A 21,192-nucleotide genomic window follows, 5' to 3' on the forward strand; every position below is an offset into this window, starting at 1 on the left:
CAGACTTTTTAACAGGTTATCCGATGCCCGCGCGTATCAGTTGCAAATTGAGGGGTTGTGTCTAAATTGCTGTGTAAAAAGAAAGCATTTTTGGCTACATATAAACGCAGCCAGTATTTACCCTGCACATATATTTGTCACACTTTTTACTGCAGCTTGGTTTGTCCATTGGCACCAGGAAAAAATGCAGGATTTCTGCAGGGAAGGATTTCCAAATGTTTTCATTTTGGGGCGATTGGTGCCAGCCCATGAAGAATGCATAATTAGCATGTGACAAGCAATCGTCTGCCCCGAACAATCTGCAGTTTCTGAAATACTGTTCAGTACTTCATACATATGGAGGCCCAGTAATCTGGTGTGATGTTTGAGCACTCAGGTCCACAGGCACACGCAGCACGCTGTGGGAAGTTGGCCGTCTTAACAGAAGTGCAAGCCCCCGGGCAAAGCAATGCTCTGGGGCCCTTTCCGAACATAGCGCAGGCTTCCCTCTCAGCTGAGTGATGGTGGTGGTGGGTGAAGGTAGGGTTAGGTTGGGAGAGGAGAGGGTTAGAATTAGTCTGCAAAGGGTGAGCTAATTTAGTTGACTTTACCCCAATCAAACTACAGTCTCTCATTATACTACACAGTGATACATAGAAATAACCTGTAGGTAATGTTTCTCCTGCTCGGGCTGGTGGTTGTGTCACCTTACACAGCGGGCGGTGGGAGTCAGGCAGTGGCAGGTGGGCCGGAGGTTGTGCCTCCTGCTGGGGAGTGGGAGCTGAGCTGTGGAAGGAGGATGGGCCGGTGGTTGCATCTCCTTGCTGGCACCGGTGAGTGGTAAAAAAGAGACGGGGAGGAGTCAGGCATAGGAGAGGCATAGAGGGGGGCGGGGTGGGGCCACGCATCTGCACTATAGTGACTGGGTGGGGCCACGCATCTGCACTATAGTGACTGGGTACATCTCTTGATCTGCACAGTGGCCTATGCTGCAAGACTACAGGTACTAGCAGCCGGCCCAAGTTGCTAGAAATAATACTGGCCCGGGGGCATCTGTCACCCTGCCGCCGGCCCAGCCTGGCACTGTGGAGGGTCATCAGCCATGGGCCCCTGAAATCCTTGGGGCTCTGTGAAACTGCCCATTGGGAAAGACGGGACTGGCTGTGGGCCTGATTCAGGTTGAGCTGTAGTCTTGAGATTACACGCAAAATTACAACTCCCGGCGCCAGCTGCTGGCAGCCATCCAGCACAGGGCAAGGTCACCCCGCATGCTGGGTCCCTTCCAGCAATGCGATCGCAAAGCTTTGCAATCACATCGCTAACATATAGCTAAGCACTCGGATGGCAAGAGTTGCTGGCTACCAGTGTCCCCTAGACTGTGGTCGTATTTTTCGCAATGCATTGACGCAGGTTGCCGAAAATCACAATTCGCAATTTTCTATCATTTCCATGGCCTGCTGAATCAGACCCTTTATACTGGTCACCGGCCAGGTGATGGGAAGGGGGGGTAGTTGGAGACAACTACTCCCCCCCCCCCTGTGTTTGCCTGTGTGCAAGTTGCTCCTTACTTTTTTGTTTTACTCCCCACTCTACTTTTTTATTAATTTGCTGATTTATACAGAACTATAGACAAGTTCCCATGTAGAACACACAGGCAGCCTGGCGTTTCCAGTTAGACATTGTGCTGCAGACGTTTCCCCCCTTTTGGGGGCTTTCAGAAAGGTTTAACACGTTTCTTAGAGCAGTGTTATGCCCGCGTCAGGAATAGATGTGTTAAGACTGATTGGTGAGACTGACTTTGAAGCTTCGCAGAGCGGGGTGTAAATTCCTGCAGCCCCCAAACAACAAATTATCAGCTCGATGCCGTCGTGTCTTACAATACACGTTATCTTCATGTTTTAGACATTTCAAGTAATGCAACTTGATAACGTAATCCACATGTGTGAAAATATTCCACTGAGACGGCGAAGAGAGTATATAACACACACCCCCCCAGGTTACCACGTCTGCAGTGTAACGCAGGATCCCGCCGTAGACACTCTCTGTACTGTGAGCGCAGTATTTTTGTATAACTTCGGAAGCACACTATAACTCCGACGTTCAGGAGTTTTATATGTAATATATATTAAATCGTCAGCAGCCCCTTCCTATAAATCCAATGTGTTTTCATTACGTAGAATTTATTATGTGGAAGAATGTGTTGGAAATTAATTCCCGCTCCAACCAAACACAGAGGCTTGCTGGAAATATTACCAGCCTTCTGGCTCTTGGTTTCTAGGCAGGAATTAACCTATTATTAACCGTTTAGCTGTTAAAGAGGAGATAAACCCAGGAAAGCTTAAAGATATCTTTCATATGTTGAAGATAAAGCATACCTCCCATCTAGGGAAATCCCGGAAATCAGGATTGAAAAATGGGCAATCCCGGGATTGGCCGGAAGGGTGGGCGGTGAACCTGGGCGGGTGTTTTGTAGCCGGGAGTCGGGCGGGCGGAAACTCCAGTCCCGGGATTGAAATCCTGGTGTTTTAGAGGCCAAATCCCGGGATCCCGCCAATCCTGATCCCGGGATTGGCCACTCTACTCCCAACATTGAGGAGGTATGAGGAGCAATGTTGTTGCGAGGGTGTGGCCCCAAAAATTTGGGGTGTGGCTTAGTGGAGGGGTTGTGGCATGTACTTGCGACGCACCTACGAGGCAAATTGCCCCTCCCCCACCGAGGGACACTGCCAGCCACGGGTGGGAAGCGGGAATGTTCACCGCAAAAAAAGTAACGTTCCCGCTAAAAATGGAACAGTTGGGAGGTATGGAGAGGCAGGGTTCTAATTCCCTAAGAGTAAAGGTCCCTTCACCCCACTATGGCTTAAAGGACCAGGGGGACCATTCCTAAGTGATCAGTAATTGGTGTACAGATGGTCCGGGCTGGATTATGGGCCGAAGGGGCCTGGAGGTAAAAATGGGCCTAATATGAGCCGTGGAGGAGGTGAGGCCAATGGTATGTAGGCATGTAGAACCCATACACTATACACCTCAGTGTCTCCCTAATTATATAAAAGTACAATCGCATAAATGTGTAAAATAGAAATTGCAATACTTCTAACTTAAGGTGGCCATACACACACAGATTTATCTGCAGATCTGTCTGATTTTGAACAAAACCATGGTTATGGATGAGGGCAAATGACAGTTGACTATTTGCTTGGAAATGCTGGAAAACTGTCACTCATCCATAACCATGTATTTGTACCAACCAGCCAGATCTGAAGATAAATCTTACTAGTGTATGGGCTCTATTATGGCCGACCATGTGGCCAGCTGGCGTCTCTTTGGTGATCATCATGCTGTTATGATGAACCTGTTTTTATGTGGAGGCCTGGAGCTGTGGCTCCATCCCCACCATTGTTAAAATGGCCCTGATGATTGTAAACAATGCAGTAGTATCTCAGGGGTCTATTTACTCAGATGGGAAGTTGCCCATAGCAACCAATCAGAATCTACTGCTTATTTATTTAGCACATTCTAGAAGATAACAGATATAGGGCCAGATTCTCTAAGCTTCAAAAGTGATAAAATGGAGAGTGATAAACAGCCAGCCAATCAGCTCCTACCTGCCATGTTACAGGCTGTGTTTGAAGAATGTCAGGTAGGTGCTGATTGGTTGGTTGTTTATCACTTTTGAAGCTTAGTGTATCTGGCCCATTATCTCTCATTAAAGCAGCTCCTGGCGATTCGGTCTAGAGTCCGACAGAATGGGGCGCACGCACAGGAGACGCTTGCGTGACCCATTCTGCCGGATGTCCTGCAGCCGTCAACCGCCCATTTCCTCTGCTCGTCTGCCTGCTCCCTGAAGCGGAGATGGGCAGGGAAGCCCTCTATTCCCGCTCCCCTCCGCCTCGCTGAGTGTGGACGTGCGAGTGAGCCGATTACCTGACAGCCCTCCACCATCGCTTGCCAGATAGGGGGATCTGGCAAGCGCTCGGCAATACTGAGGGTGGCTCTATCTGTATGTCGTAGCCCCGTCCCTCACTTTTACAGCGTGGTTAAAATGCGATTGACTGTCTACACCCCCCCCCCACACCCCCTCCTGCACGATTACCATGGGTCCCGTACCACAATTACGGGTCCCGTACCACAATGCAAATGCTGAATTTTGTGGGCAGGGTTTTTTTTGTATTTTAAATTGCAACTGTCGTGTGTGATGTCACGCAGTCGCCGCGCCGCATCCAAACGATTCAGACACGTCTGCATCACCACCCTGCAATGGTCTGTCACTGCCCCCAGGGGCTCCATCACGCCTTAGACTGCAGACTTATGGGCCCCACACACAGCACAATTTTCAGGCATTTTCTGAGCGATTTTAACAAATCACTCAGAAAATCCCTGAAAACGCATGTAAATCGCTGTGTATATAGCCCACACAGCAATTTACATGCGCGCCGCCGCCGTTCTGAATCTGTCCAAGATTCAGAACGGACCCGCCGTACAATTCAGAGCAGTCGCTCAGAAAGCTCCTGCTCATCTCCCGCATGTGTGGCCGCGGGCAGATGAGCAGGGCTGTTCTGAGCGACTGAAGACGCCCCTGCAGTCCCACTGACCGGCTGACGCTGCCTCCTGCGACGCGCTCGCTCTCCTCACAGAGGAAGCTGCAGTAGACAGAGGACGCGCCGCTGGACTCCAGACTGGGTAAGTATATATATATATTTTTTTTTGCTCCCACTGTGCCGCCAACGATTGTGTGTGGTGGGGGAATTCCACTAGCCACCAATGAATTAAGAGGATTTTTTGGGGGGGGGGGGGGGGGGGGTGCATTGGCCACCAATGAATTAAGAGGATATTGTAGGGGCCGCTGGCCACCAATGAATTAAAAGGATTTGGGGAGGGGGGGGGGGGCACTGGCCACCAATGAATTCAGAGGATTTTGGGGGGCCGCTGGCCACTATTGAATTAAAAGGATTTGGGGGGGGCCCACTGGCCACCAGTTAATTAAAAGGATTATTTTTTTTTTTTTTTTGGGGGGGGGGGGCACTGGCCACCAATGATTAAATTGTTTTAATTGCCATTAACCATTATTTGCTTGGGGGGGGGGGGGGGAGCCACACTATGCCACCATTGTTTATTTATTAAGGAAAGATATTTTATTACGTTTATTTAGGAAATTACTGTCTATACCATATAACATTATTTTTGTGATAAAGTGCAGTTTCTTACGTCACTTTTCTGTGACAGTTGTGACAGATTTGAAATCTCTCGTGCTGAATCTCTGACACAAATCTCTCTGTATGTAGCTCATTATCTGAAAGAGTGAAATCTCTCATGCTGAATCTCCCGTTATGAATCTCTGGCACAAATCTCTGCGTATGTAGGGCCCTTAGGGCTCACACACAATGCACTGATCGGCCAAATTCGCGATCTGTGATTTTTTTTGCAAATCTGCAGCCCTTACTGAATCGGGCCCCAAGTACTTTGTTTTTTTATTAATATTGAAATATTAATTGATGTTAGTAAAGATTGAAATGACACCAAGACAGAACCATTTAGTAAATGTTTAATATGTATTTATCCTTTAGCCATAAAATGTGTTCTGTTCGATTGTGATCGCTTTGGATGACAATGTTATTGGCTGTAACACTGTAATTACTAATACAGACTTGAAATCTGAATAGATAAAAAAACAAAAAAAACCATACCTATAAATTTTGATGAGGTTGCGAATAACTTGCACGACGAGAACGGCTGTACGGAACTTATTGATGTACTGTAAAGGAAAATGAATAAAGACGAGGCAGGGATTACTACTGTACTGTACATGCCTAATAGTAAATCAAAGTCATATTGCAGATGGATTAACTGCTTTATTTATATATATATATATATATATATTATACTTACCGACTTTTGAGCTGCCCTCTCCGGGAGAGGGCAGCCAGCTCTGTTAGGCAGGGCCATCTCTGGGAGTGTAAAAGAGGCGGTTCGGGGGTGGGGCCACATACGCGCTGTCCTGTTGGGGGGGCGTGCCTACAGTGAGCGCGTCATTTTAGCCCCGCCGCCGGCCATGCTAAGCTGGTATTTTACCCGCGGACCCCCCACCGAGGGGCGGATCCCGGGAGATGGGGGGTTATGCGGGAGGGTTACCGGATTCCGGGGGGCCAGGTGGGGGACCCGATTTCCGGGACCCTCCCAGCCATTTCAGGAGGGTAGGCAACCCTGATAAGATTTGACAATACTGCACACCGGCAGATTCAAACAAATAAACAGTCAAACACCAATAACTAGTGTCAACGTTTCGGGCGAAGCCCTTTATCAAGACATAAAGTCTACTATATAGCGACCTCGCTCACATATATACCTTCTGTATTCAATCCATACTGCTGAAAGTAAGCAGCCACAATCATACACAAACGGGGGTTGTGGTGTTGCATGTAAACCCCGCTCCTCTTGGCCAGTGCCTTTCATTATGACAATAGCACTGCTATATAATGTGATCAATAGAGCTGCCAACACACCATGCAGTGTAAGGGACAGACCAGAGCTGCTGCACATGCCCAGTGTACCAGCTTCTTCTACCACATTTACTGTATGTGTGGATCTGAGCCCTCAAACATCGCAATGGACCAGAGAGCAGCTGCCAAGAGGAAGAGACAGGAGCCTTACCGTGAAGTAGGAGATTGTGAGCTTAGAAAGTTCAGTACTGTTTCTATTATGTTTGTGTATTTATTATGACATGTTTAACCATTTCCTGACCACTAATCGTATTTCAATGTTTGAAACAGCCTATAGTTATACTATTAAGTATTGAATATTAATACTGTATTCCATACCGTATCCAGTGTATAACAAAGACTAATATTCAGGACTGTTACCGCTCCCCAAGACTGGTAACAGGATTACATTTGGAAACCCCTCTCTAAAAATCTTGCATTTGCCACTGACAGTTACTAGAGTGAACACCAATGGGAGCAGCAGAAGCATTGCCACAAGGTTCTAGGGGTGTTGGATGGAAAGTTCTACACTGACCTTTGCAGACAGCCAATAAGTCGACGTAAAATGTTCACACTGACAAAAGTTCAACAAAAGCAAATGGTCAACATGAAACATGAAAAGGTCAACACACGAAAAGGTTCCCAATCCTTGTCCAAGTGGATGTTAAAGTATGAAAAACTCATGTAACCTTTTCACATGTCGACAGTTTTCATGCCGACCTTTTATCAATGTCAACTTTTTGCATGTCAAATTTGATGTTGACTTACTGACTGTACACCGGAACCGGGCTTTCATGCAGGAGAGCATACTGTGGGGGTATTGGTCATTGGGTGGACCGCGGTGTCCATGTCCACTATGTGGACATTCGTGATAAAAAAGTTAAAAACTCATGTCAACATTTTGACGCGTCAAGCTATTTCATGTGGGTCAACTCATGACCCATACCCGTGCCACTAGCCCTGCCAGCCAGGAAATCAGAGGGCCGCCAGCATTAGTGCACTAATTTGGAACAAAATACTAAACGGTTGGCAAACGTGCTACAAAACCTGGTAGCTATTTAATTTTTCATTTACTTCTTGACACCAGACCGGGGGCTGCTAAGTGGATGACGGACTGCTTTATTACTCTATTGCCCCTTCAAGGTCATTTTTTTGTTTTTCATTCGTAAAACTTTACTACATTGACACAATTACTGGCATAACCGCCGTGCCATAGCTTTCTGTTCCAAGACGGCTTTCCTCTACTCCGCCTGCTGACTGCCAAACTACACTCCTGCAAGGTCTGACACAGCGGAGGACATTCCTCTCCGGATTATAACGAACACCCAGCAAACCCATTTTCTATTTCATATTTAACTTGGCTTCCGTGCTTGTGCTGCGATCTTTCTGTCCCAGCAGATGTAATAAGGTTTCTTTTCCCTACGGCCGCGGATTCTCTGTCATTTAGTATCATTTTGCATCATTTCTTACTTTTGGCCAATTTACTGATTCCTATGTTTTTACATTTCAAAGATCTCGTCGCCACTGTCTTTCCTCTGCCATTTCTCACTCAAGATATTATTATTATTTAAATTAGTCTTCTTCAAAAATGCATTTATTATGTCATTTATGTCCTCTGATCTCGCAGAGTCCAAGTGCAACATATTCACTATCTAAGTGTTGCCCGGGGTAGTACATACCCTTATTTCTATGCAAAATATGGTCAACCGAATTCAAAATGACAGAAATGGATGTGATTGGCAAAAGATTATTTAAGGACGGAATCAGCCTATTGTGTACAGTAGTCATAATTTGTTTAATAATATATTTGTTTAATAATATATAATATATATATATAAGAAGTCCATATGATTTTCATATACATACTCCCCGGGGAAGCCGCCACAGGTCCTGTGACATCACCGCAGCCCTGCCCTTTCACCAACCCTAAGAATCCCCCTAGTACCGAACCCTAACCTCAAAGAGCCTAACGCTACCCTGTTGCAGCCTAACCCTAACATTGCATCTAGTGCCTAACCATTCCTTCCAATAGTCTAACCCTAGCGCCCTGTCTGTGCCCAATGGTAACATTTCCACAATCAACAATAAACACGTGGACAATCTGCAGATGCTGATTTAAACAATTTCGACATTACAACTGCATCCCCACTTTTATATTAATCATTGTCTGGAAACATAGAACGTGAATGTGAATGTCAAAAATGAAGTCTTTGATCTGTTTTATAAAAAGCAAAGAGGAAAATAAATGGTTTTCCTGTTACTCCAAGAGATGACAAATAAAGGCCTCTGTGGACGTGCCGGGCCCTATTGTGCTGGTTATTTCTAAAACAAGATATTTTTTTTACAAAGGAACTTTCTTCTATTATGGTTAAACTAGAGTGAATTATAGGCTGTGATGGATTCATGCAAAACCGTGCTTTTCCGCTTCAGTCATTTTGTTATGTTCATATATCTCTTTATAATGTTTAACGGCGGCTGCTGAGAATTATATCTCCTTTGGAAATGGCTGTCTGTTCAGCGTCTGCTTGTTTTATGCTGTGCACTGATACTTGTGAAGTGTAATTCAAAAGAAAAAGAGAAACCTGACCGGAACTGTTGTGGAATAAAAGTCACAATGGAATATAGAAAACCTATTCAATAATAATTATACACAGCATAAAGGACTCGAGAGATGACGGAGTGCCTTCCATTAGCTGTGAACTAGAGTACACAAGCCTGTTATACAGGGCTGCCATGAAATTGGGGGGCCTGGGACAGACAATTTAGGTTCCCCCAACATGGGATGGATAGGCACCTCCAACTGACTGCTGACTGCAGCTGGAGCACCGGATGGCAGCCAGTGCATAAACTATGGCAGCTCCTAATTGGCTGTTGGTCCGGGAGTTCTTATTGGCTCGCAACCGAATCTGTGTTCAAAATGCTACTGGTGCGGTCTCTGCCTGTCTGCCACCCGGTGCTCCAGCTGCAATCATCTGGTGGTAATGATCAACCAGGGGTTAAAGTGAGGTGGAACGGGGTGGAGCTGAGTTCCACCACTTCTAATGGTAAAGTGTAACTAGTTCATCTTCCACCTTGGCCCTGAACAGTAATTCTATCAGAAAAGTACTATTGTTTGCAGGGGGTGCCAAAAACCCTACCACTGGCCCTCTCTCTCTGCCTAATGGGGGGAGGAGATGGGGGGAAATTAGGTAGTAAAGCAAAATGAGTTCCACCACCACTTTAGGACCACTTTAAGCCAACACTGCTGCCACCCAGTCCTCCTCTCTGCTCGGGTCCGGGACGTCAACCTACAATACCACCCAGATGGCAGGCCTGATTCTTTTTATTACCACCCTAGCAGGCAAATGGAACAAACGTTCTAAAAGGTGCAGTTAGAAAGCCTGCCCAAGGCAACCAATGAGGATTTATCCCATATGATAAAAGGCTAGTGCTGGTTACCTGGGGGCCCTGGGGGTGACGTCATGTTCAAACTTTGCAATAGCACCAGGGGCATAACTAGGTCCTTTGACACATACACAACTGTCCATCCCAAAGAGGGGAACATAACCATCCCAACGACAGGCTCATAGGTTTCCTAAGCATAGATATTATACATAATAAATCATTACTTTATTTCTCCAGCCTTAATCCCAGTTAATCAAGTTGTCTTCTTCCCTGGTGGGGAGATCAAAAAGATCTTGTGAAACATATCTACGGTATACTGCCAACAAACCAGCACTGTCATGGAGAACCGTAGAGTCACTGATATCATTGTCATCATCATCAATGACCAGAAGCAGCACGTTATAGATTTGTGACTTCGCAAAACAGGACTATGGCACTGAACTATTTCAAAGCCATACATTGTATTTATGTAGTCACTAGGGGACTAGTGCTTACAGTATTATTATTATTATTATTATTATCTATATATTAAAAGCAGAAGGTCAAATTTATGAATGATATATTTCTATGATTCATTTGTCTAAACAGGGCATCATATAACAAATTAAAGGCCGGTCCGTAGATTAGCAGAAACATATTCGAGTTGTCATTGGTTGTACAGTAGTTATGTAGCAAAATGCTATTTCTGCCATTTACAATTCATCACCATTGTGCTCTGGAAAATGTGACCGCTGGGTGACCCGGAACATGTGATCTACTGGGTGTTCTGGAGTTTTTTGCAATGATTTTTACTAAATTTCTACTCCTAAGGGGCTTAAATGTTCCTCCCAGCAGGGTGATCTTAACAGCTAGGCAACACAATGCACTGGGGCCCCTACTAAAGTAAAAATAAATGATAAATTCCTGCGGTGTCTCTCCACCTACTATCTGCCACCCAGCAATTAGCAGCTGACAGCTAGTAACTGATTGGCTGCAGGCCGGAAGAGAACGTTTCCCAGCAGCTCTGTGTCATTCACAACCACAGCCGCCAGGGAGCAATCTCGACTAGCCTCACAAAAAACTCTGGGAAACCCCTGCTCGAAGGCCCCTAGAATTGTGGGGGCCTAGGGCAGCTGCCCAGTAATCCCATGCATTCAGACGGCCCTGCCTCCTCGGACACCATGTACATCCCCTTGTTGTTATTATTATCATTATTATTATTGGAAATGGAAATATTGGGGTACAGGCATGAGGACATAGTAGAGTTTCAGTACACATCAGTAGTTGCCTTACAACTATGGACAGCCCAGCAAAAATTAAAAAGGGACAGCCGTACTCACTGTTCTACACACAGTAATAGATAGAGCGGGGGAGTAGGAGGGGTGATGCTACATAGCGAGAGGGCGGGGCCAGCCAGAGAGGGTGTGGGATGAGCTAGGGCAGAGATTGAGGTGACCCAACATATGCCGGATCCGCCACACTAGTAATGTATATATTTTGTATACGTACTCGATGTGGTTTCTTTTTAACTGACTCTTCTTACATTCATTTATGGCAATGTGCAGTGTTCACCAATCTCTGTCATTGTCGATTAATATCAATACTTGGCCCCTGATTTAATAGACCATATAGCGTAAAGTGGTGATATATAGGTTTTATACCGAGTCCGCTTCTCAGTCTCATGGGCAGCCGGTGGTGCTGGTTGGGCGCAGAGATGGAACCGGTGACAAATGACTAGAGCGATGTAATCCGAAACTCATGCACTGGAACCAGTGTGCAGAACCTCTTGTGTCAGCCCCAGAAGCCGGTGCATGCAGCAGCAGTGAGAAGGATGAATGACATATTCTGATGGAAAGCCGTAGTGTGATAGAACATACATCTAAGGTAATAGCAAGTTTACAGCTGCTAGGTTAATACCATACACTCATTAGTCACCTCAATGTTTTTTTAAAAGGCCCATTTAGTGCAAATAAACAGCCCAGCATAGTACATGCTGATAGGTAAATAATTGCTGTGGGATATTATCTACAATATATCATGTACATTTGTAAAATACCAGTTACTCTGCATTGTATTACTGCATATCTGTGCGTACTAAGCTGCAAGATACGGTGACAGGGAGAAACTACCAACGCAGCTCGGGTGTGGCTGCTACAGGCAGCGGCGTAACTAGATATTTTGCACCCCGCTGACCCCCCCCCCCCCCCCATACATCTTTTTTTTTTACCTAAATGCTAGTTGCCACGTGTTACAGGCTCATTGACAGTAGTTACATGCTCATTGCCAGGGGTTTAATGCTCGTTGCCAGGGGTTACACATTCATTGCTAGGGTTTTCATGCTCATTGCCAGAGGTTACATGCTCATAGCCAGGGGTTTCTTATTTATTGCCATTGTTTTTTTCCTGTTACCAGAGGGTTACATACTTGTTGCCAGTGGTTTACATGCTTGTTGCCAGTGGGTTACATGCCCTAGCATCTGTCTCCTCCAAGACGGCGGACATTTTTGGAGGGAACTTTTCAACAGATTCCATATGAATGGCCATTGGAATCTGCAAAGACATGCAATTCCGCCAGAGACATCGATTACACAGGTGGCCACTACACGGACACCAAGTTCTAGCTCTGCTGTTACCATCAACTGTGCAGCGGATGAGAGACGCAGCACAGTACGCCCCACGGACACACCGCACTAGCCGGAGGTGAGACCACCCACTGCTGCGGGTGAGAGACGCAGCAGTACTGGACTGACATCACACTGCTGGTTTTCAGGTGGTTCTCTTACCCAGCAATTCATCTTGCATTCACCGCAAATTAGCAGGTAGCAGCACTGGGGGCAGTGAACACTTCACGGAATCGTCCCTCAGTCTCCCTGCTTCTTTCCATCTTGCTACAAAATATTTACTGGAGTCCATGAGTACCACATATGTGGAAATATTATCCCTGCTAAATAACCAAATATGCTTGGAGACCGAGTAGTTTATTGGCAACCTGGTGGACAATCTATCTCTTATATATTTGGCTACATCTGTCACTCAAAGTGTGTCTGGAGCTGTAACGCTGGGTGGAGCCTCTGACTCACATGACTGACTCACATGACAGAGAACCAGCCCAGTGAGCCCACAGACAAAGACACAGCTACTCACCAGACACACCAGGTGAGCGCCCCACACCTCCATACCTCCCAACATGACCCTCTCCAGGAGGGACAGAATGCTCTGTTTGTGGACTTCCATCTTAATTTATGATTGTCATCACCTGTCATTTTAAACAGGGTAATTGATAAGAAAGGTGTTTAAGCACAGGTGATGGTAATCCATAAATTAAGAAGAAAGTCCAGAAACAGAGCAATGTGTCCCTCCTGGAGAGGGTCATTTTGGGTATGCACCTCCCCCCCCCCCCCCCCATTCACAGCATCCCCACGATTAAATGGCACATGCAAAACACTGACATGTCTATGGTCGACAATGAAAAAGGTTGACAAGATTTATGTTTCACTTTTTCAATGTTTTCATATTCATTCTCATGTGTCGACATGGACACCAATGAAGTGCCACACTTATGTCAACATTTACATGTGTTGACCTTTCTGTGTTGATTTTTTCATGTGGCAATTCACGGCACCCCCCGCGACCCCCCTCCCGCGATTCACAGCACACCCCCCGCAATTCGCGGCACCCCCGGTGACTCACGCGATTCGCGGCCCCACCCCGTGACACCCCCCCTCCTGCGATTCGCTGCACCAAGCGACACCCCCTCCCACGATTCGCGCCAACCCCCCGGGCCCCCCCTCCCGCGGTTCACGGTGCCCCCCACGACCCCCCCTACCGCGATTCCCCACCCCTGACCCCCCCCTCCTGTCATTGCGGCAACCCCCCGCCCCCCCGACCCACCCTCCCGTGATTCACTGCAACCCCCCGCGCCCCTCCCATCCCACGATTCGCGGCACCCACACCCCCCCCCTCCCGCAATTCACGGCATCCACCCACGACCCCTCCTCCCGTAATTCGCGGACACCCCTCAACTCCTCCCTCCCCCCCCCCACCCCCGCGCACGATTCACGGCAACCCCAGGATTAAATGGCACATGCAAAACACTGACACGGCTATGGTCGACAATGAAAAAGGTTGACATGAGTTTTTGAAGATTTATTTGTCTTTTTTTGAATGTTTTCATATTCATTCTCATGTGTCGACATGGACACCGATGAAGTGCCACACTTATGTCAACATTTACATGTGTTGATTTTTTCTTGTAGCAATTTTTTTTCCAGTGACAACTATGAACTATGTGCACGTCAACCTACACATCATCAACCAATTCTTTGTATAATATATAACACCTGTTCTGTTTTACTGTAGGTGTTTTAAGTCAGACCTTTTACTGCTACTATTACTGTTTATGTAAATGCATTCTGAATGACAGCAACATCCTACCATCCTTCTACAAGAATATATAACCAACTAGGTGATTCATCGCGCCCCGTGCCCCCCCCTCCCGCAATTCACAGACCCCCCGCCGCACCCCCTGCCGCGATTCGCAACTCCCCCCTCGCGCAATTCACGCCCCCTCCCACGCTTTGCGGACCCCCGCCCTCTCCCGCGATTCGCCGACACCTGCGCCCCCTCCCTCCCTTGATTCACGGCACCCCCCGCGCCCCTCCCGCAATTCACGGCACCCCTAAGCCCCTCTTTAGTCCCCCGTATACTCACAACCCCTATCAATACCCAGATTCCTGCTCTCCTGAACCGTAACTTCCACCACTGGGGAGTCGCTGACGCTGTTTTGCCCACATGCCCCTATCATGCCTCATAGCCCAGCCTCCTGCTCTCATGCACCCGAACTCCCACCCAGTAGGAGGAGACACTGACTAAGGGCCACCATCCTGTACTCCTGTACTGCCACGCTGGACCCTCACCCACTGGCAGAAGCTGCACAGTACCTCCCACCCTCCTCTTTAGTCCCCCTTATGCCCACACACCCCTATCACTACCCAGCCTCCTGTTTTCCTGTGTCGTGACCTCCGCCAGTGGGGAGCCGCTGACTCAGAAACACCCTACTATACTATTGCACACACACACCTAAACAACATGCACACACAGCCCCCCCCCCCCCCACCCACAAATGTCACTGTACCATCCACACTATCAATGTACATCTTACTCTGTAACCGCTTTTTAATTAAACAAAACAATACACACCCCCTTCCACATCATATGCTCTCTATTTAACACATTTCACCTATAACTCAAGTTGCAATACAGGCATCTTTCATACAATTCTAACCATCTTTCTCATATACAAATGTTCACAAATTAAGGGGGCGCAGCCCCTTACGACGGTGTGAAGAGCGCCCGTAGGGCGCGATGAATCACCTAGTATTCATATATTCACATATGGAATTTGAATAAATCCCGGGGACATTCATTTTTATCTTATATAATTTTTATGCATATATATTTCGTATTATTTATTTCTATATATATTTTTGATCTTTTTTATTTATTTTCATTGATTATGATATAGCTTGCATATAAACCAACAGAAATAGGTGGCCACCTAAATTATATGAGCATTGTCCATGTATCCATCTAATATTCAATAATATTTTATATTGTGTGAAAATTATTTATTGTATTTTTTGATATGTTTTATAAATGAGATTTTTTTACAAATCATTAAATAATCATTTATTAAAAATTGTGTGGAACGGTGACTCAGCCATATTGCACTCTATACAGAAAAAAGCGCAGACACTGGGATTTTTATCTCTCTTTGCTGTTCTATAGAAGGTAAACCCACATCTGTGTGGGGCAGTTTCCTTCTAACTAGGTGTGATCGCACAGTTACACCACCCCGTCTGCAGCTGAAATCATACCAGAGAGTTTCTATTTTCATTTTTATTATTTATTTAAAAAAAAATTCATATATTCACATTAAATGATACACAGCGCCTAAAATAGGAGGGTAACCTCAAGGAAGTTGGGTTATTGTTATGCAATGATCCGTTATGTACCGTGTTTTGTTGTGAGCACCAGGTGCAGTGCAGAGTTTGCGTGTGAGTTGTGTATTTCTGGGCTTTGCTGATTACCGTCCGTCCTTTCTTGCCACCAGATAGTTTTTGCTGTAACTTGTTGATTGTTCAATAAATCTCTGACCTTTCCATGCCAGTTTGCTGTCTCTGTCTTTATTTTATTTAAGATTAAGTTAAGGTTATGTGACTCACACACATAGACAAACATCAGCCGTTAGTAATTGTCAGCAGAATGGGGTTCTTCTTTCTATATCGTACACTGTGTTAGGGGCCTAGTCTAAGAATCTGGATTGTACCGTATACTGGCCACCAGTAATGACTCTGCTTTTTAGCTTGGTGCTCGAATATTGAGCTGGTAGATGATGGCAGATGAGACACCTGCGTTCTGCCAACCACTCCTAGTAAACTCCTCGCTACTACTTCCAAGCGAACACTTCCTGACAAACTCCGGGGCAGATGTATTAAGCCTTAACAAGAGATAAATGCAAGGGAAAGGAGAGATAAACGTCCAGCCAATCAGCTAATTACTGACTTTTTTCAAACACAGCCTGTAACATGGCAGTTAGCAGGTGATTGGCTGGATGTTTATCTCTCCTTATCACCCTTGCATTTATCTCTTGTTAAGGCTTAATACATCTGCCCCATTGTGCGATATAATCCTCACGGCCAGCAAGATCTCAGCAGAACTTTCACGCATGCCCAGTGCGAATGCAGCAGTCTGCCGGTAATCACTCAGTGGTACAGTAATCACCCATTGAGCACAAACATGAATTAGGCCCTAAGTACAAGCCATCAGATAGGGCTCTGTTTTGCTCCTGGAGACCAGAGTTGAACGTACTGTAATTGGTATACTGGTATATGAAGTGCCCTCTGTGTGGCACATGGTATGGAGGGGGCTTGACTTAATTATTTATTTATTACCAGTTTCTTATATAGCGCACACACATTCCGCAGCGCTGTACAGAGTATAGTTGAACACTCACATCAGTCCCTGCCCCAGTGGAGCTTACAATCTATATTCCCTACCACATGTACACGTGCACACATTCTAGGGTTAATTTTGTTGGGAGTCAATTAGCCTACCAGTATATTTTTCGATTGTGGGGGGAAACCGGAGTACCCGGAGGAAACCCACGCAAGTACGGGGAGAATATACAAACTCCACACAGTTAGTGCCATGGTGGGGATCGAACCCATGACCTCACTGCTGTGAGGCAGTAATGCTAACCATTACACCGTCCGTACTGCCCTTAATTCAATTTCTTACTTACTATAAACTATTCCAATAAACAACATCTTACTAAAACATTGTAAACATATAAATATGATACCTTCAATAGTCAAATATACTGGAATAACTGCCTGTTCCCAGTCATATAAACCAATTGGTACAAGATGAACAGCTGCATCCTGGGTTGCCGATTGGAGTTACAGATCCTTTAGACCAGCATGGCTTGCCTTAGTTTTGCTATTTGCCCATGGTGAAACCGATGCAAGGCATGCTGGGATGTATAGTTTATTAATAGCTGGAGGGACGCTTATTGCCCACCCCTGCTTTGGATGATGAGGCTTTAGGAGTTCCTCCATGGGGCACTGAGAGGAGAAAGCCAGAATATATTATCTGAGCATACTGCACCTCGACCCAGGCCAACTAGGTGGTAACCCGGCAATAACCCGGGTATAAGATGCAATGTGAAAGGGGTATTAGTGGGATCCCCAGGAACTATTTCCATGTATATGTTACACTACCAATCTAAATGCAAAATCTAATAAATAAGGGCATGCCACAAATTTCCCCATGGCGCCAACCTAATACCCATGCTGCACATACTTCAGCAGATGCCATGACACACAGTCACCGTGCATACAGTAGATGATGGTCACAGTGAGACAGGGGACACCTGAAAAAAGGTCTCCATACTATCTAGGGCTTCTCCACATTATCTGTTAGTAGTGGACATGACGCGTGATTAACCCTTTGAGTGCCAAGTGAATTAAATCAAAATAGGTGTGAAAATTTCCAACCAAACATTTTTATTCATCATGTTACCTTTTATAGGAAATATAATCTTAAATATAATCTTTTTACACAACATTTTTTATTTGCATTTATATAACAAATTTGAGCGACGCTGGCAATTTTAAAGGATATTTTGCACATTTCTCACAAAGATGTCGGCACTCAATGGGTTAAGTCATTATTATTATTATTTAGGGAATAATAAATGCAATGCTCAGTACAAACCAACTAATGCCTAAACTCTGCACAGCACACATAGTAGAATAAAGAAAAAATGCTGTTAGAAATGAGCTACAGGGGCCTGATTCAGTGGTGGGCACAGAATCCATCCAGTGCTAAAGCGGCTGATGTTTTATGTTTGCGTATACTTCCCAGGCACACGTGTCCCGATGGCAGACGCAGAACGAATTTGGAAACCAGAGGCAATTTAAATAGGGGTAATAGGGGCCTGGTTAACCAGATGTGGGGGTGTTGCGGCCAGCGACTACTCCTTTAGCTGCAGTGGTACTGGCAGCCTTGTTCAGATGAATACTCTGTGCCACCACAGTCCAATGGTGTCGCTGATGGTACGACAGTGGCCGGTCATTATACGCACAGCGGTGGGCTTGTGCTGCAGCCACAGAAGTGGCAATTGCATAAACACTCAGCCGAAGCTACAATAGCGTTCCCCTCTCAGTCAGGCCCATATTGTCCCTTATATACAGGTTGTATTGTTAATCTAGCTCCTCTGATCTTGCCATTGTAAGTACACTATGCCATACTGTACCTTCTTGGTCATGAGTTTAATGCCAGTGCCAGCCTGCTCCACGATATCACCCACTTCTGGCGGATTGGGTTGCAAAAAAGATTTCATATTTACTGCCAGCTCCGATTGCTCTTCTTCGTCATCATCAATGCGTTTCTCCTTGGAGAGATGGGCAGGCTGAGGTTCATTCCATGGAGAGCTGGAAGTTCACAAAAATAAAAATAAAAGACTCAATAAGTATAACATTAAATAAGCCGACAGGAAATATACTCAGTGCAGATCATTTAGTCAGATATGGATATTATGTTTAATTTACCTTCATCCAGAATAAGAAGGCATGTATAGATCTTAACAGTGGCGGTTTTTACCAATGGGCTGCAAGACTGCAGCCCCCACAGTAAATTCCACCACCATACTCAGCCCTTGTGAAGGCAGATGCAGTCCATGAGACTGCACTGGCTTCACTGTGACTGGCAGTGACTTCCTATTGGAAGAGAAAAAAACAAGGATAGCAGCGCTGTACAGTAAAAATAATAATAATAATAAGAAGTGAATCAATTTACTATAAAAATATAACAAATTTAAAGAAACACAGAAGGCTGAATAAGCCTGAAGTGACATAAACCACTAAGGGTTCTCACAGGTTACACTCTGCTGTTGGTCACATGGCTATGGTAATGAGGATGGGCACAAGGCCTATCAGAACAGGGGGAGGGTCTAAGCAGGGTAGGAATGATCACGAGTTTAGAGTGATCAGCCTCTGTCCAAGAAGCTACTGACCAGGCAAGACCTCCAGGCAGCTTCTCCTCTAAGTCAGGTTTTTTCTTTGTTGAAAATACAAAGCTGTTTAATCTTTCTTTCTCTCTTCTCTTATTCATAGCTAACCATACTTCTGTCCCCTCTGTCTCTTACCTCTTCCTGTTGTTAGCATGCCCCGTCTATCCAGGGTCTTGCGGCCGCCTGCGCGTCTGGCTGATGCAGCGTTTGCGTGTGGGGGGCCCGCTGTGTCCGGCTCAGCCCCCCCTCCGGGTCCTGTGGCCCGGGGGGGGGGGGGCGCGGCGGGGATCGGCGGTGCCTAGCGCACGTGGGCGCGACGATCCGGCCGGGGCGCAGGGTGATGACGCGGCCGGGCGTCCTGCCGCGTCACACGCTAGGAGAGGCCGCGGCCGTGGCGCCGCGGCTTCTCCGGCAGCAAGGGGGTCGGGCAGGGGTAGCGCCCGTGGTGCAGTTAGTCGCGAGCGCGGGCTGGACACCCGCCGCCCGCGTGACACATTAAATCGGCAGGCGGCGACCAGGTCAGGCACCCGCCAGGCGGGGCCTGATTCAGGCCTGGTCGCGCCTGCTGCCCCCATTGCTCCCCCCCGTGATGCTTTAGAGGATCCGGCCGGGGCGCAGGTCGATGACGCGGCCGGGCATCTGACCGCGTCACACACTAGGAGAGGCCGCGGCACCGCGGCTTCTACTGCAACAGGGGGGTCGGGCAGAGGTAGCGCCCGTGGTGCAGTTAGTCGCGGGCGCGGGCTGGACACCCGCCGCCCGCGTGACACATTAAATCGGCAGGCGGCGACCAGGTCAGGCACCCGCCAGGCGGGGCCTGATTCAGGCCTGGTCGCGCCTGCTGCCCCCATTGCTCCCCCGCGATATTACACAGTGGGCAGGCCCAGTATGAGGGCAAGAGGCAGGGGGCACACTTCCAGCGTTCCCAGGCTGGCCAGTAGACTGGCGCAGCCTGGGGGGAGATATAGCCAGCCCCCTGTCACACTTCCTGCACAGCGTGCACCTGTTACAGTGAGTGCCCCCACTGCCACCCCCACCAGGACAGGTAGAATGGCAGCTTTAGCCCCATTGCGCCTTGCTAGGAGGCGTTTATTGCAGGCGGCTAGGAGGGTCCCTCAGCGGTCCACGGGGGCGAGCCTTCAGTGATCCCCACTAGTGGGGCCCCATCTGTAGCCCAGGCAGCCCCGGGTCCCCGAACTCCTCTGGAGGGGGAGGATGCGCGGCAGTTCCTGGCGCTGCTGTCATCTTTCTTGGGGCAGGCTCCAAATGTGGCGTCTTCCCCCGTGGTATCCCCCCCTTCCCCCTCCTTGTTGCCCAGCGTGACGGCCCAAGCAACGATAGGAGCCGGTGGTACTCATGCTCCAGAAGCTTCCACATCCGCGGCTGCAGCTGTCCGGCCAGCCTCCACGGATGCTCTTGCCCACGGTGGACCTTTGGAGTTGAGCCTTGTGCCTCGGGACGGCACCTCAGGTGGGTCAAAAAAGAAGAGCAAGAGGCGCAGGCGTAGGGACTCCCGCACCTCCTCCTCATCCTCCGGGCGTTCGGACTCCGCTACGTCCGGGGAGGAGGGAGGACGTAAATTGCGGAGACGTCGGCGTCGCCATGGGCGACGTCGCCGCCATTCCAGCTCCAGTGGTAGCTCAGGGTCCCCCCTGTACCCTAGAGGTCAGGTGGTGCATTGCGAAAACACCGCCGTGCTTAGGGGCCTGAGGCGCAGCGTGCAGGAGCGAATTAGAGACGGGAAATATGTAAATTTCTTTAAAATGACAGCACAGGATGAGAAGGATTACCGCGCAGCAAC

The 21,192-nt window shown here is 47.4% G+C and overlaps 1 protein-coding gene across 1 annotated transcript in view; it reads right to left on the minus strand.

The window, feature by feature from the left end:
* LOC146058571 (cyclic nucleotide-binding domain-containing protein 2-like) overlaps positions 1 to 19,492 on the minus strand; it is a 161,661-nt gene extending 142,169 nt beyond the window's left edge. Inside the window, exons 1-3 of the mRNA XM_083170851.1 lie at positions 19,395 to 19,492; positions 18,636 to 18,813; positions 5,664 to 5,731 (exon numbers count right to left, since the gene is read on the minus strand). Of these exons, the coding sequence (XP_083026977.1) occupies positions 5,664 to 5,731; positions 18,636 to 18,813; positions 19,395 to 19,492 (344 nt within the window). The remainder of the gene's footprint in view (positions 1 to 5,663; positions 5,732 to 18,635; positions 18,814 to 19,394) is intronic.
* Between the last annotated feature and the right edge of the window lie 1,700 nt (positions 19,493 to 21,192).

Source organism: Crinia signifera, chromosome 2, assembly GCF_055691185.1.
Source record: "Crinia signifera chromosome 2, ASM5569118v1, whole genome shotgun sequence".
NCBI classification, from domain to species: Eukaryota; Metazoa; Chordata; class Amphibia; order Anura; family Myobatrachidae; genus Crinia; species Crinia signifera.